The following is a 14,926-nucleotide window of genomic DNA, read 5'->3' on the forward strand; positions in this document are numbered from 1 at the left end:
GGAGAGTGTATGGGATTACTGTAGAACAGTGGTTTTCAACCTGCAGTCTGTGGAACCCTGGGATCTGCAGACTATGTTTAAGATTTCCAAAGGGGTTCGCACCTTCATTTCACCTTGAATGGTCTCATGAAATATATGTTAACTTCTAAGCTAAACAATCTGTTCTATGTTGTACTTATTTGTGACACTGATTAAGTTTCCCAGACCTGAAGAAGAGCTCTGTGTGGCTCAAAAGCTTGTCTCTCTCACCAGCAGAAGTTAGTACAGTAAAAGATATATTACATCACCCACCTTGTCTCTTTATAACCATAGCTAAAGAAGTTTAGGCCTGCTCAGGATCCACCTGGTTTTACACAGCGTGATTTTTACTGCCTGGGTGGTCTCCTGCACATATGTGAGTGGAGGACAGCTAACATACAGAATTTGGTCAACCTTCTTTTGTGGAACAGAATCATGCTATTTCTGTATTTTAAACACCCTCAACGGGAAACATGTTGTATTAAAAACACATTTTCTCTTTATATTTCTAATGAAAATTAATGAGGAAATGAAGAAAAAATGATGAATGGTGTTAATCAGATTATCAGGAGGAGGAAAGCATGAAGGACTCTGTTTGTGTTCATGTGCATGCATACGTGTGTGAGAGACAGAAGGATAAAAGTGACCACTAGAGTTTTGCATTTCACAAAAACCTCTAGAATGTTCTATAAAATTTTGAGTTTCTTTAAATTACTTTGAGTTTGGCAAAACATGTTTTTCTCGTGGTTTTTCCAAGGAAAATTTGATATGAAATCAATTATATATGGAAGTACCCATATAGGTACCTGGCTGATCGTTTTTGTCCACTATTTCACTGTGCACTAGTCCCATAATCAAAAGCCTGAGAGAAGAGACTCCTTACACCAGGCTTTGTGCTTATTTGATTCTGAGGGTGGGAGAAACCAGAAAAGTACAGGTTATATCATACTGTTCGAGAGCTGGGCTAGATTAAAAACCTGTGGTTGATTTCTGGGGTTTATGTGTGTTTATTTGTCAGGGAGTAGCTGAGATTGCTTAAGAGGGTGTATACACAGACCTGGGTGCAATGAAAACTTCATAGCACTATGTAACAACTTCAGCTTTGTTGATGGGCCTTACAAAGCCTCCCATCCAGTTGACAGAAGGTCACCATAATACGAGATCTTGAGGGATGCTGGGAGATTTTAAACTGAAAGGTGTGAAAGTGGAGAAGTTCCTGATACAAAATCTCTATTGGAAATGTTTTGGTTTGGAGGAATATTGATTTAAACCCCCTAGTCAGGGCCGGCTCCAGGCACCAGCCGAGCAAGCTCGTGCTTGGGGCGGCAGATTCTACAGGGCAGCATTCCACCCAATCCTAGGGCGGCATGGCGGCTTTTTTTTTTTTTTGGTTGGCCGATCCGGCCGCCCTGTAGGGGGCGGCGGCGCGGAGGAGGGGAGCGCCCTGCTGGGAGCGGGCTGCGCACTCCATCTCCCCCAGCCAGTGCCAGGTCTGTAGCAAGCCCGGCAGGGCAGCCCGCGTTCTTCCCTCCCCGCCGAGTGGAGCGGCGCGGAGCCCTCCCGGCAGGCGATGCGGCGGTCGGGGCCGCGTGGCGAGCGCCCCGCTGAAGCCCTGGCTGCCCCCCTTCTCTCTCCCCTCCCCCCCCACCCGCTAGCCGGGGCACATCTGCAGTGCAGGGAGTCCCCCTGGCTCTGGCCGCCCCGCAGGTTTTTAATTTTTTCCTGTTTTGCCGCTCTGGCCGTGCCGCAGGTCCCGTCCCCCCCCCCCCCCCCCCCCCCCCCCCCCCCCCCGCTTCCCCGCTCTGGCCGCGCCACAGGGTTTTTTTTGCTTGGGGCAGCAAAAAAGCCAGAGCCAGCCCTGCCCCTAATCCAGTGATGCTCAGACTGAGGCTTGGAAGCTGCAAGTGGCTCTTTAATGTGTCTCCCGTGGCTTTTTGCAGCACGTGATATTAAAACACTATGTGATTTTACTATGTTATTAACCAATTGTAGAATACTTGGTCAGTCATTTTCCTGTGAGAATAATTTATGAAACAATTAATTCACACTACTGTAGCTCTTGTTGGTAATGTTGTTCACTGAAGTTTGAGTATCACTGCCCTAACTATATTTTTACCTTCTACAGGAAAAGGAAGTCCAGCACTAAAGGAAAAGATTAGCTATCACTTGCTTGGCTATTTCCTGTGTTAGCAGAATGCAGGGAAAGTATTTGGGGTCCTTTACCTGTGTTTCTTCCTTCAGGCCCATCTGCTAAATATCCCAAGCTGGAATTGGAAAGAAGGGGATGACGCAATCTGTCTTGCTGAGCTCAAGCTGGGTTTCATAGCCCAGAGCTGCCTGGCACCGGGCCTCTCGACAATGCTAGCCAACCTCTTCTCTATGAGGTCATTCATAAAGGTAATGTCTTGTCTCATTAGAGTGTGTTAGCCTGGGATTCAATTTGGCACAGGGTTGAGTAGAGAGCACAGCTTAAATTCAAAACAGATAGGGACACATTAACCAGTTTAGTGAAACACACACATACATACACACACAAATTCTGTTATAAATTGGGCAGTGGGCCAGGTTCTTAAAAAATTATGTTTTTATTTTTATTTGGCACATCTATGGCCATTAAATGATTGTTCAAAGCACAATCCATTTCAATCCCTTTTTTAGATAAACCACATGTTTATCTATCAGGAAAGCCTCTGCTGTTAAAACAAAAATATGATTTATATGCATCCCATATGGCAACAAAGCGCCTAGAGAAAAAGAATGATCATTTTGCTCTTTTACATAAAGTGGCTAGTGGACCTCTCACTGTGAGAATAAATATGGACCATGTGTTTGTACTTAAGCCGAAACCTCCTACAACATAATTCCTTTATTTATTGCTCCTCAGTCAAAGAGCCCCTTAGGGCTTTATTTGCAAAAACTTGTAGTGCTGTTGTTCCCACCCTTTTGGGGCAACAGTACCATCTCACTAGACTAAGACCTCACCTGAGTTAGGCCATGTCTACACTAGCACTTTTGTTGATAAAACTTTTGTCGGTCAGGGTGTGAAAAAACACACTCCAGCATGACATAAGTTTCACCGACAAAAGCTCCAGTGTGGACAGCACTGTGTCGGTGGGAGACACTCTCCTGCTGACGTAGCTACTGCTGCTTATTGGGGGTGGTTTAATTATGCCGGCGGGAGAGCTCTCTCCCATCGGCATAGAGCGGCTACACAGGAGACCTTACAGTGGCGCAGCTGAAGTGAGGTCTGTAATGTAGACATAGCCTTACTCAGTGTTCCTTTCCTCTTATTCTGTTTTCAGGCATTCTTGCTAGACATAGAAGTTGGCCAGTTTCCAATCCTGTATTTGTGATCAGGGGCCAGGACATGATGGAATGTGAGGTGGGCCATGGCTCCTGAAGTCCATCATGAAAGTGGGCAGGGGTTTCCTGGAGTACCAGGTGGGAAAGCCAGGAGGACTGTGGCCAGTTTGGGTGCACGTTCCAGTGGTTGGGAGCCTTCGGTGCAGTGCCATCTGATATTTATTCTCTTGGCATGAGATAGAAGCTGGGGTTTCTGAGGCTACTGTGAGAAACTTTTTTTTTAAGCCCCCAGAAAGTCATCATAGATCCTCAGGGGCTGCAGACTCTAGTGCGAGAAGCCATCTTAGGTAAGTATATGTGGTCAGAAGAATTCAGCTTTTCAATATGGAAGCCAAATTATATGAAAGCAAGCTTGGCCTCCTCACTTTAACATGTACAGTTAGACCCTTTGCTTCTTTTATCAAACCATGAACTTTAACTCCTTTGTCTTCACAAGCTCAGTTTTGCTGAACTCTCTCTAGTTCATTGGCATGCCGCAGCTCTGAAGTTAACCACCCCCCTTCTTTTATCCCCAAAAGAAAGTGTAGCAAACACAAAGCAGGTGGTTGTCTCTTCCTTTAATTATATTCTTTAGGACTGCTGTTCACTCGAGGGTCACTGTGTTGTCCCTTGCTCTGCTGCTAATATTTGTAACCGGAATCTGGCACACTCAAAGGTGTTGAGCTTTCTCTGCACCCACACTGGCATATACCAGCTTCCTTGTGGCACCTTTCTAGGGACGGGCCCTTCTGTGCCCTTGCTTTTGACCCCTCGTGTAGGCCAGCACCTCTGTTCAGTTTCTGCATTCCTCAGGGTCGGAGGTGAGTCAGCCTCTCTCAGGAAGGGCATGTGTGTATCCTTAGTAACCACTACCCCAATGCAGGTTACTTTAAATTAAAACAGATTTCACTGAGAAAATTGGGAACAGCATCAACAAGTAAAAATCATGGCTTGGGAGGAAACTGTACCACCTAGATCTTGTAGTTACAATCTTTCAATTAAGCAGAATTAAAAATTGTGCATCTTGACATTAATTTGTCCCTCTTGCCATCAGCATATGTCTCTTTCAAGGCTCAGTGGGACACCAGCAACTTGTTCTGCCAGTCTCTTGTCCCTTTTCAAGCCACCCATTCTGTATTTCCTTCATTTCATAATGTATTTCTTCCATTCATACACTCCTTTTCAGCAGTTTAATGAGATGGGGCTGACTGATCAACACTGGGTTACCCTTTATGATTTCCACTACAACCTACAGGCCTGATTCTGCAAGGCTCTGAGGACTTTCACTGAGGGTTTACAGCATTCTGAACTTCCATTGGAGTCAGATGGAGTCTTGCTGATTCTGACCAGGTGTTTCTAGTTGTATAGTATAATCATGGGAAGATTGCCTAATTTGGTTTATACCAAGGTAGCAATGTTGCTGATTCTTATTGTACCTAGCACTTAGATACTATTTTGCTGTGCATAGTACAATGAGTGGATAGATCATAATTTCTGTTATTCAGTTTCTGGGAGGCCAACGGGCAAAGAGAACATTTCTGTGCCCTTATCAGCAGGCTATTCAGATACTGCATAAGCAGTGTTTTAGGATTAAAACAAAAATATATAGTTTTATCAGTGTTTTGAGAGAAAACAGTTAATATTGGTTAACATCAATTTCTGCCATGACGACTCAAGAACAATGGATTATTCATGTGGGTAACTGGGTTTAGTTATTATCAGGGAGTTCAGATTTCTGAGTTTGTTAATATCTGGGGCAAAACAAACACATGAGAATTGATGCATATTAACTAAAATCAAAATCCCCACTCTGTCAATGCCGAGATGATGTTGACTGTTTTTAATTGAAATAACGTTCTCCCCCAACACAAACAAATTTGTTTGATCTCAGTAACCATTAATTGATGGAAATTGTGAACCAATACAACACTCAGAGCCTTTGCAACTGCAAGTGGACTGTGCTGATATGGATTGTCAGGAAGGGCTATATAGGAAAGGAAGAAATACATTCATAAGCTGCTAACTGGGAGTCCCTTTCCTTCCATTGCAAAGTAGCACTCTTACTAGAACATTTAATTTAAGAACTGTCAGACCTTTACAAATTCTTTAGGCAAACATTATTAGTGGAGTTTTGTACATATATTAGAACATTGCCAAAAAATCTTACTGAAACTTCTGTATTAAAAAAAAAAAGTTTGAGGTGTGTTCCCCATTCTTCCTAACTTGATTAGAAAGTTATTTAATGTGTTGTAAATGTTTGGTCAGTCAAAGACAAATGAAATTCATTGGTGGTGATCCCACACACATTTAACTTGTTATACCTTAGTCTGCAGCAAAATGATTTGTGTAAACTGTCTGCCCAGCATTAAAGATAAAACAAATTTATAAACCTCAAAATGTTATATTTAAATCTAATATTTTCCTTTTGGTTTTATAACTGTAATCTCATATGGAATATTTTAGTTTGCTCTTGGCACTAAATTGAACCAAGGGAAAATCAGTTAAAAAATGTTGCATAACATGCAGTTGTAACAGAAATAGTTCTGTAAATACTTACAAGGAAGAAGGAAAAAATGCACAATAAAAAGATTTACGAGAAAACAAATCAAAACCATACAGTAAGGTACATTTTAATAGGCCCATTCTTTTTATTATGTTGAAAATTCTCCGGGTTATATAAAAAAATGAAATGATATGCCTGTTCATTGTATACATGATCTCAGCACTAGATTGAAATATTGCTCTATAGAGCAATTAGAGCAATTACTGTTTATGGTTTGGATTAACAAACATTTGTTTACCATTGTAAAAATATTTTTAAAAGTAAGTAAATAAACCATGGGATTACGAAGGGCCAAATTTTGCCCTTGGATACAAGCATGCAACCTCATTGAAGTCACTGTGCTACATGATGCATTTGATTCAATTGTTTTACAAAGTAGAATTTGGCTGCTGATCTCAATAGGAGTCTGTAAATTATGAACCATCTTTGTACCTCCCTGATGCTTGAGTCACTGAGCATCATTTTGGTCATGAGGAACAATTTAGAACAGCTAGCATTGGTGATGCCCAGCCATGCCTCCCAGCCTAATCAGGGCTGAGCTGGGTGTGGTAGAGACGGCATAACCAGCTCTATGCCACCCAGGCACTTACCTGCTCCAGAGGAAACCCCAAGCTGGCTTTCAGGTTACTGTTTGCCCCCAGAGCAGCACAAAGCAGTCTTGGCGTGGGGGTGAGGATCTGGCCCTAAAACTTCATTCATCACCAGGAGATCATCAGTCGTCACCACCAGGGCAGTCTCAATTACTATACTCAGGCATAAACCCAAGCTGAGTGGGGCTGAGGAGATGATGCTGGAGTAATTTCATCAGAAATTTCTTGGCAAAATTTGAGACAGGTCGACAGACTCTTGTCATCTTTAGGGTGTGATGCAAGATTCCTTTGTTTTGGAGAGTCTTCTGTTGAGCTGAGGAATGTCGCAGGCCATGTATGGTAGAAAATAAACCATTTAGATCGGATTCATCTAAAGGATGTGGCTTCAGTTTGTGTGCATGAGGACATCTGTTCCTCTTTCTTGAACTGAAGTACATCAAAATGTATATAACGTATCCAGATACTGTAGGGAGGGGACCTTAGAAATATGTACAAAATTTTAGCAAAAACCAGCTTGAGTTGCAACATTTTATTTGCTGTGAGACCCTCAGGATGAGGGAATGATGAACAAAACTCATGGTAGTTAACTTTTGTATGCTATGCCTAATATGTCCAGTACAGTACTTAGGGAAAAAATAACCTAAGGTATTTCCCTAAGTGCCATATATGTGTGTTCTGACATGCCTAAATCAGTTCAGGATCTATTCATTGAGACAGGCCTTTGAAAATTGATGTGAGAGTCAACTATGAATATAGTACATTGAAACTGCCCTCAGATGGGAGTAAGAGCCACATAAGCTCTTTAGTCATGTTGTCCTCTCCTAAAGTATATAGTTACTAAGCCAGTTAATCATTTGAATACATTACCACCAATTTACATTAACAAGTGTATTTTTGTTCGATATGTTACCTCCTCTCCTCCCCACCCTGCAACCTGGTTAATGCCCTCCCTGCATTGTAAATTTTGTGGTTAAGACTAAAATAAATTCTATGGGCCTATTCTGCTCTTAGTTGCATGGGGGCAAGTCTCACTACTGCCAGTAACTGAGGGGAGATCTGGTTATCATAGTATTTCAGTAGTTGTTTGGTGTAGTATAAGACTCCACATAAGCACGTACAGATCATTTCCGTATACCATGAAAAATGCACATACATTTAATCCTGTCCAATGTTAGAGCTAACCTTGATTTACACATTTGATGTTAGATACAACACACCCAGGTTTCATTTTTACATCTGGTTCTGTAAAAAAAAATCCAGCATTTACATCTGATTCTAGAAAAAAGATCCCGTTAGTAGGAGTATTTGGCTCTCACTATGGAATTTATATTGCTATTGATGTTTGTTAGCTCTGATTAACACAGACAAATGCAATTGAGTAAAAAGTAGTGGTTATTATATAATACTTAGTACTAGGCAGTTTACTTCCAGGATTCTAAATATGATGAGTTTCAGTCTCAGCTATAAATATGTGAACTATTTTCGCCAAACAACGTATTAGTCAGTTTTTGCCCTTTTTCCTTATGATGAACAAACAGCATTATATCCATGCTTAATATATAATAAATCTATAATCACACAGCCAGCTCTGTTAGATTGAAGGAAATTTTGTGGGATGTTCAAACATGATGCCCTGCCTTTTTAGTACTTACCAATATGGGGTAAAGATAGAGGTGAATTGATTAACTGGTGCTCTTGAGGAGGAAAGTGACTTACGGTAGAGAACAAATTGATTGGAGCTTGAGAAACTTGACTGGAGCGTCCAGGCAGTTCTAGAACATAATCTCACTAGGAGGTAAAGGCCTGATTCTGAGAGACATTGGGCACCTCTTAGATCCAGGCCATGCATTTATTTTAGAAAAAATTGCACATAGTAAAAACATTCCCAGTTGTTTTTACTAGTCATCTAGTTTGTAAACACAGGTTCCATCTTTTGGGTACCTATTTGGATCATAGGAGGTTCATGCATCTCAGCAGAATCCCACACATTTGGTCATTTATATTGAACAAATACATTAGGCCAAAGGTACCAAACTTGCTAATTCTAATAGCACAAAATATAAATATTTAAAAGTTATTTTGAAGCTACAATAATCCAAATCAATCATATTTATTTTCCATGTTTAATATAGTTAAAATGTTTAGCAACTTGGTATATCATTTTTTTCCCCTTGTGAAGTAGGATTGATTGTCAATATGTGTTCAGGACAAGTGTATGACAAAGGATGAGAGACATCTTTTCCTCTTCAAAATGGTTGAACTGATTCTCAGCAGTGTTAGTGAGGTGTGTTCTTTTCTGCATCATGGTGGACTGAGCTGACATTATAGCTGGCCCTGTAGCTATAAAAGAATTTCAGATTGGTGCTTCCTTAATCTTTATGAGAGGCTTATTTTTTGATTAAATGCAAAATACAACACAATATCCCAAATCAAACCAACTCCATCCTCAGTCTCTTCCCTGCTGTTGGTTCCTATTCCTTCACAGCACTGAAGATATTAGATAGGATCATTAAGTTCAGGTATACTTGATCTCTTTGATGTAACTATTTATTTCATTACATTGAGAAGTAAGTGCTATGAACAAGATAGATCAGTTGAAACTGCAGAGCTGCTGATAATTACACTCCACAATGTGGGGCTGGGTGGCTTTTTTAACAATATTAATGGTCATACTTGTGATACTTGCATCATTTTTTCATCCCACTGTCACTATTTATCACTGGTAAGTGACAGCACTATGTAAATATGTTTGATGATATCAAGATTGTATCTATATATGGATAGAGAAGAAGGTAGAAACATTGCCATTTATTTTAAAAAATGATTCAGAGGAAAATTAAATTTCTTCTCCTGGGGCATACTATGTCACTTTCCAGCTATTCTTCAGATGGGCTATTGAATCGATGGATAAGGTGTATGACTATTATCCAGGAAACCAGAGTCGTAATGTAATAGAGGAGAGGAAAGATGGGCTTGTAGTTAAGGCACTTAATTAGAACTCAGGAGATCTGGGTTCAAATCTCGGTTATACAACCGTCTTCCTCTGTGATGTAGGAAAGTCACATAATCTCTTCTCTTCTCAGTTCCCCATCTGTAAAATGATGGTATTTCCTTTTTATCACCTTTTACTTATTTTTTTCTATTTAGATTGTAATCTCTTTGGGGCAGAGACTGCTTCTTATGTATGTACATACAAAGCACAGCACAGTGGGGCACCAATCTCAGTTGGGGCATGTAGGCACTACCATAATGCAAATAATAAAGAAGAAAATGTGTATCACCAAATCTGCAGTTTGGACACTGTTTGGGGGGAGTTATAGATGATTCCTTGTTGGTTCAAATTAGTTAACAACTGTTTTATCAGAAACAGTTAATTGTGTGCACCCTCTTTGTGTCTCTAGGATCTTTGTAGTATCTGTCTGAAGTGTGTTATACTTACTTAGCTGCAATGATAAAAAATGACAGGGTGACCTCTGAATGCTTTTCTTGAGCTCATTTGGGGCAGGCTCTTTCAAGCCGTGATCAGGGCCGGCTCCAGGCACCAGCCCACCAGCCGCCCTCCCCCCCCCGGCGCCCCCCCCCCGCCGCCCGGGGGGGGGGGAGAGGAGCCCCCACCGGGGCTCGCCGCCCTCCCCCCAGGGCTCCGGCCGCCCTCCCCCCCCGGCGCCCTCCCCCCGGCTGCCGGGAGGAGAGCGGAGCCCCCGCCGGGGCTCGCCGCCCTCCCCCCGGGGCTCTGGCCGCCCCCCCCCCGCCGGGGGGGGGGGGGCGGCCGTCTGCTTTTTTGCCTGGGGCGGCAAAAAAGCCAGAGCCGACCCTGGCCGTGATACTCTCATTAACCCTAGGAACAGGGCAATGCAGTGCATTCTGTCATCATCCCTAGATATGACAGTGTATAGATGAGTGAAGGAGGAAGTACACATTCAAAAAGGGAAAAGGAATGATGAAACCCCTCCTTGACACTCTTAAGTAACTATTAATGTTGCTTTTAATACCATCGTTAGCCCTGGTTAGAAATGGAAAGATTGAGCATTTGTAGCTTCAGCACAACAAAAACACATTCTTTGCCAACTGATACTTTTTCTTTTGGCTGTAAATTACTCTTTTACATAAATTGCATTGTCACAAGTGCCAGTAGACTATCTTTAAAAGGTAATAAGCCAGACTTCTCCTAATTTATCCATCTCATAAGGTCTCCTTCAGGTTGCATCTGTAGTTAATGCTAATGAACCATCCTTTTTGGTTGCACTATGTTGGCCTTACTTACATGATTAGGTGCCCAATAAACACTGGACATGCTATGGAAGAGAATACTATGTCATCACTATGGGGTAAAAGCGATTCTCTGCTGCTAGACGTTGTGGAAGTATACAACTCCCATTGACTTCTAAGGAGCATTTGCACCTACAGATCTGTGAGGCTGGGCCTTTAACTGTGCCTAGAGGACTCAGGTCAGGATAGCTTTTAGCATGTGACTAGCCAAATCAATCTGCAGCATTCAAGGGGTTAAACAGTTGTTTTTGTGTGTGACTGGAAAGGAAGAAATTAGACCATTCAAGCTTTTGTCCATTGAATGTGCCAAGTTTTTTCTCATTTTGTATCTCAGAGCAGCTAGCAACTTGTTGGGGGAAAAGGTTCTGTTTAATTCTTAGGTTATCAGATTCTTGAGTAATGAGTAAATATGCTGGTGTGGTCTCTTGAGTCTCTCCAACAAAAAAGTAAAACATAAAATTAAAAGACAGCTTGATTTCTAGTGCAGATCTGCCCTTCTCTCCTCCCCCCAGCCCCCCCAGCTTCCTAACTAATCTTTCTTTCTGAACACTTAAGAAAGTCCAAATTAGCTCATCTGAAAATGCATGCAAGAACAAACTACATCTGTTTGGCTCAATCTAAAACCAGGCAGTTAATGACAATAGCAACTAATTCCATCAATTAACAAATGTCCCCAAAATCAAATACCCACTTTTCTCCCCCTAGGGCAACACAGTGAATAGGGGTGACATGAATGGGGTTCTACTTAGAAATGACTCTAAAAATACGTTGAGCTAGATTGCACAATCAGCATAAAGCTCTTGTTATGGAAGAGTGGGAAGCTGCCTCCCTCCTGGAGAAGCAGCAGAATGGATCTTGCCTTAGGATACCATCTCTTCTGAGCCTGATCAGTGTGCACTGGGGATGTACATTCAGCACTGGCAGTCAAGATAACTAGTCTTACTTGAGGACTGGTCAAAGAGGGGATTGGGGCCATAATACATACTCTCCTCTATTCTTTCCTAGCTCAATGTTGGGTCATTTGTTTCCTGAAGGTGCAAAAAGCAAACAGGTCCTACTCACAAGGACCACTATTGTGATCAGCCCTTGAATGAGCCATACAAGGGAGGAGAAGCTTCTTGTATCTCTCTCAAGTGTCAATCCCAGTCTGGCCCAGAGAACTGAATAGAAAATGCTGTCCCTGCTATAAAATTCTAGAGTGTGATTTTAAAATTCCAACAAAAGATTGTCATTCCTAATCCAATCTATACACTGAATCCTCTCTCTGAAAGGAGGCAGGAAGGCTGGCTAGGATGCACTAAGCTGGTTTTACAGAATTCAGAGTCTCTGAAGACACAAAAGCCCACAAGAGGTGACTTTAAGAAAATATTGACTTTTTATGCAAAGTAACTGTATTAGTTAAAAACAATGAGGAGTCCGGTGGCACCTTAAAGACTAACAGATTTATTTGCGCATAAGCTTTCGTGGTAAAAAACCACACTTCTTCAGATGCATCTGAATCTCACCTGGTAAGCTGATCAGGAATATAGGATACACAAGAATTATGAGTAAATATTCCATTGCAGGGTTTCTAACTAATACAAGTATCAGAGGGGTAGCTGTGTTAGTCTGTACCCACAAAAACAACGAGGAGTCCAGTGGCACCTTAAAGACTAACAGATTTATTTGGGCATAAGCTTTCATGGGTAAAAAACCCCAAAAGTTGACTCAAAGGAAAGTTTAGAGCCCGTAAAACACACCTACTTTTGCAGTTGTAAACATGAGATATTTCTTCCTAACCCTCAGTCAGTAATCATCTCATGCTCCGAAGCTTGAGTCCTTGTAGGTGTGTGCATGTGTTTTTGCGGTGCATTTCTTATTCATTTAAAAACAAACAAACAAAAAGGGCTCAACCCCTAGATTGGGGGGGGGGGGAGGAAAGTGTTCATGGTTTGCCAAAAAAGATATGGTCAAGGTCTGAATTTGGCCCATGATGCAGAAAATAAACGAACAAATTAAGGGGAATAGCATTTGAGAGAAAGGAATAGACACAAGAAGGAAAGAGAATAAATAATGGGATCTAACACGATCTGCTTTGCTCTGAAATGCTCACTGCAACTGTAATATGTACCCCTTGTGCTCTGCTTTTTAGTTTAGAGCATCATAGGAATTCTCCTGCATTTCCCTTGCTTTTAACATGGGGTGGTGATAACTTTTGTAGTACTCAGCTACTGAAGCAAATTACCCAATCTCCACAAAGAACTAAGTTTTTGCCCGATGTGCTTCACCCATTCTGTCATCAATAGAGAACATCAGAGAGACTCTCTCTGAGAGTTTTTATCAAGGACACAAGGTATTATCTAAATTCCAAACTTCTCAAACTGTCAACACTCCACACAGATAACTATGAACAGGAGATAAAACCTGGGACTCAGTCTTTGATATGAGAATAAAGTATCAATTTGGCTTTTTGGACTCCCAAATACTTAATAGAGAGAGATTTGTGCCTTCTGCTGGAATGCATTGTTTGGCAAACAAGCAGAGGTTTATTGCTGAAACCATTTGCTCTGAAATGAATTCTCTTCTCATTGGCTCAACTTTAGTAGTCTACATAGTATAGAGATAGAAGATATAAGTATCCAAAATCTGCTGTTAGGTTATTCTTTTCAATAACGAGATGCTATCTTTATAACAGGAAGGCTGCACCTGAAAGATTTTAATTTATCTTTTTTAAAATTTTAAAATCAAAGCTCTTTCCATCACTGGGAATGCACTAATACTTATAGTTAGGCTAAATTCAGTGTATTTATTTGATTACAGAAGTAATTACTATAGTCTGGTTTCACACAGTGAGATGCTGATTGTCTACAGGATATGGGGAAATCACCGTGGTTAGTACATTAGTAGCTATACACACTTGATTCACTCTCATCACCTAGTGAGTGTGTATTTCACACTAACCATTGTTCAAGACCCAACTTTGTCAAAACTTCGGAGTCAACAATATTACATTCTGAGTCCAATGACTCAGTACCCCTGTGTGTCAGTGCAAAAACCCTGCTCTGGTCCCTCGGGGAGGAAAGGATACATAGCTATTCTTCCTTCTCTCAGCTCAAAATGGTAACCAGAACCATAAAGAGGAGGAAGCAATGGATAGAGGGACACAGATAGAAAAGGCAAAATGCAATGTTCCTTGACTTTCTTCAGGCTGAGCAGATCAAGGAAAAGAGCCAGACTGAGGAGCATTTTTATAGTTTGAAAACCTAAAAAACGTTGCCATAAAAAAAGCCCTTTTTGATTTTGAAGGCATGGTCATCTTACTTCTATAATACGTCACACCTGGGGCATATTGGCATGATGCTTTGGGGAAACCAGATGATATTGCTTATTACCCGACCTGGGATGTATTTGTTTTGTGCATAGACAGAAAACTTCTAGTTTCCAGAGCTGCTAGTCCAGCATCATTCACCAACCCTAACTAAAGAGAAAGGATTAGGAAAAATGCAAGATGACCTCTCTGTGTGTGACGGAATGTCATACAATGGAAATCCCCTTTTAGAGCCTCACATGGCTTTGGAATGGTAAAACAATCTTTGTGGAAGAAATTTTATTTGATTGCTTGCAGCCTACTTCTCAGGGAGCATGAGATTTGGACCATATCCACCATGCAAATTATTTTTTTGCAATTGTTTGTTTGCATCTCCAGAAGTAAAGTCACTGGTTACCTGGCAGCCCACCAAGAGAACAATGATTTGTTTTAATTGATATCTCAGTGGAAAGTTCTTAGAAAGTCTGTAATCCTTCTGTTCCATTAGTGCCTTTTGAAGGATTCAATACGAGAACGAGATTGCTGAATCCTGAGTTAGTATTAAGCCCCAAGGATAAAAATTATGCACACACAAAGTACAGTATAAGTCCTGTTCAAAAGGCTGTACAAAGTAGAGCACATTTTAAAATCTAGGAAAGCTTGGAATATAGCCATAGGTTTTAATTCATTCTTAATATCACCAGCATCCAATGAAAAATAAAGTTAATTTCATTCTCCTAATTTGAACTACTATGCCTGAGTACTGAGATGTCTTTTTTCTTTATGACAGGTTTCAGAGTAGCAGCCGTGTTAGTCTGTATCCGCAAAAAGAACAGGAGTACTTGTGGCACCTTAGAG

General features: G+C 41.2%; 1 protein-coding gene across 2 annotated transcripts in view; it reads left to right on the plus strand.

Annotated features, from left to right (window-relative positions):
* The window catches only part of LOC112106608 (calcium-activated potassium channel subunit alpha-1), a 916,252-nt gene that overhangs the window by 712,731 nt on the left and 188,595 nt on the right, over positions 1 to 14,926 (plus strand). For both annotated transcript variants that reach the window (XM_026653705.1, XM_026653706.1), the window contains exon 14: positions 2,260 to 2,415. In XM_026653705.1, the coding sequence (XP_026509490.1) occupies positions 2,260 to 2,415 (156 nt within the window). The remainder of the gene's footprint in view (positions 1 to 2,259; positions 2,416 to 14,926) is intronic.

Source organism: Terrapene carolina, unplaced genomic scaffold (assembly GCF_002925995.2).
Source record: "Terrapene carolina triunguis isolate 2854851 unplaced genomic scaffold, T_m_triunguis-2.0 Scaffold147, whole genome shotgun sequence".
Lineage (NCBI taxonomy): Eukaryota > Metazoa > Chordata > Testudines > Emydidae > Terrapene > Terrapene triunguis.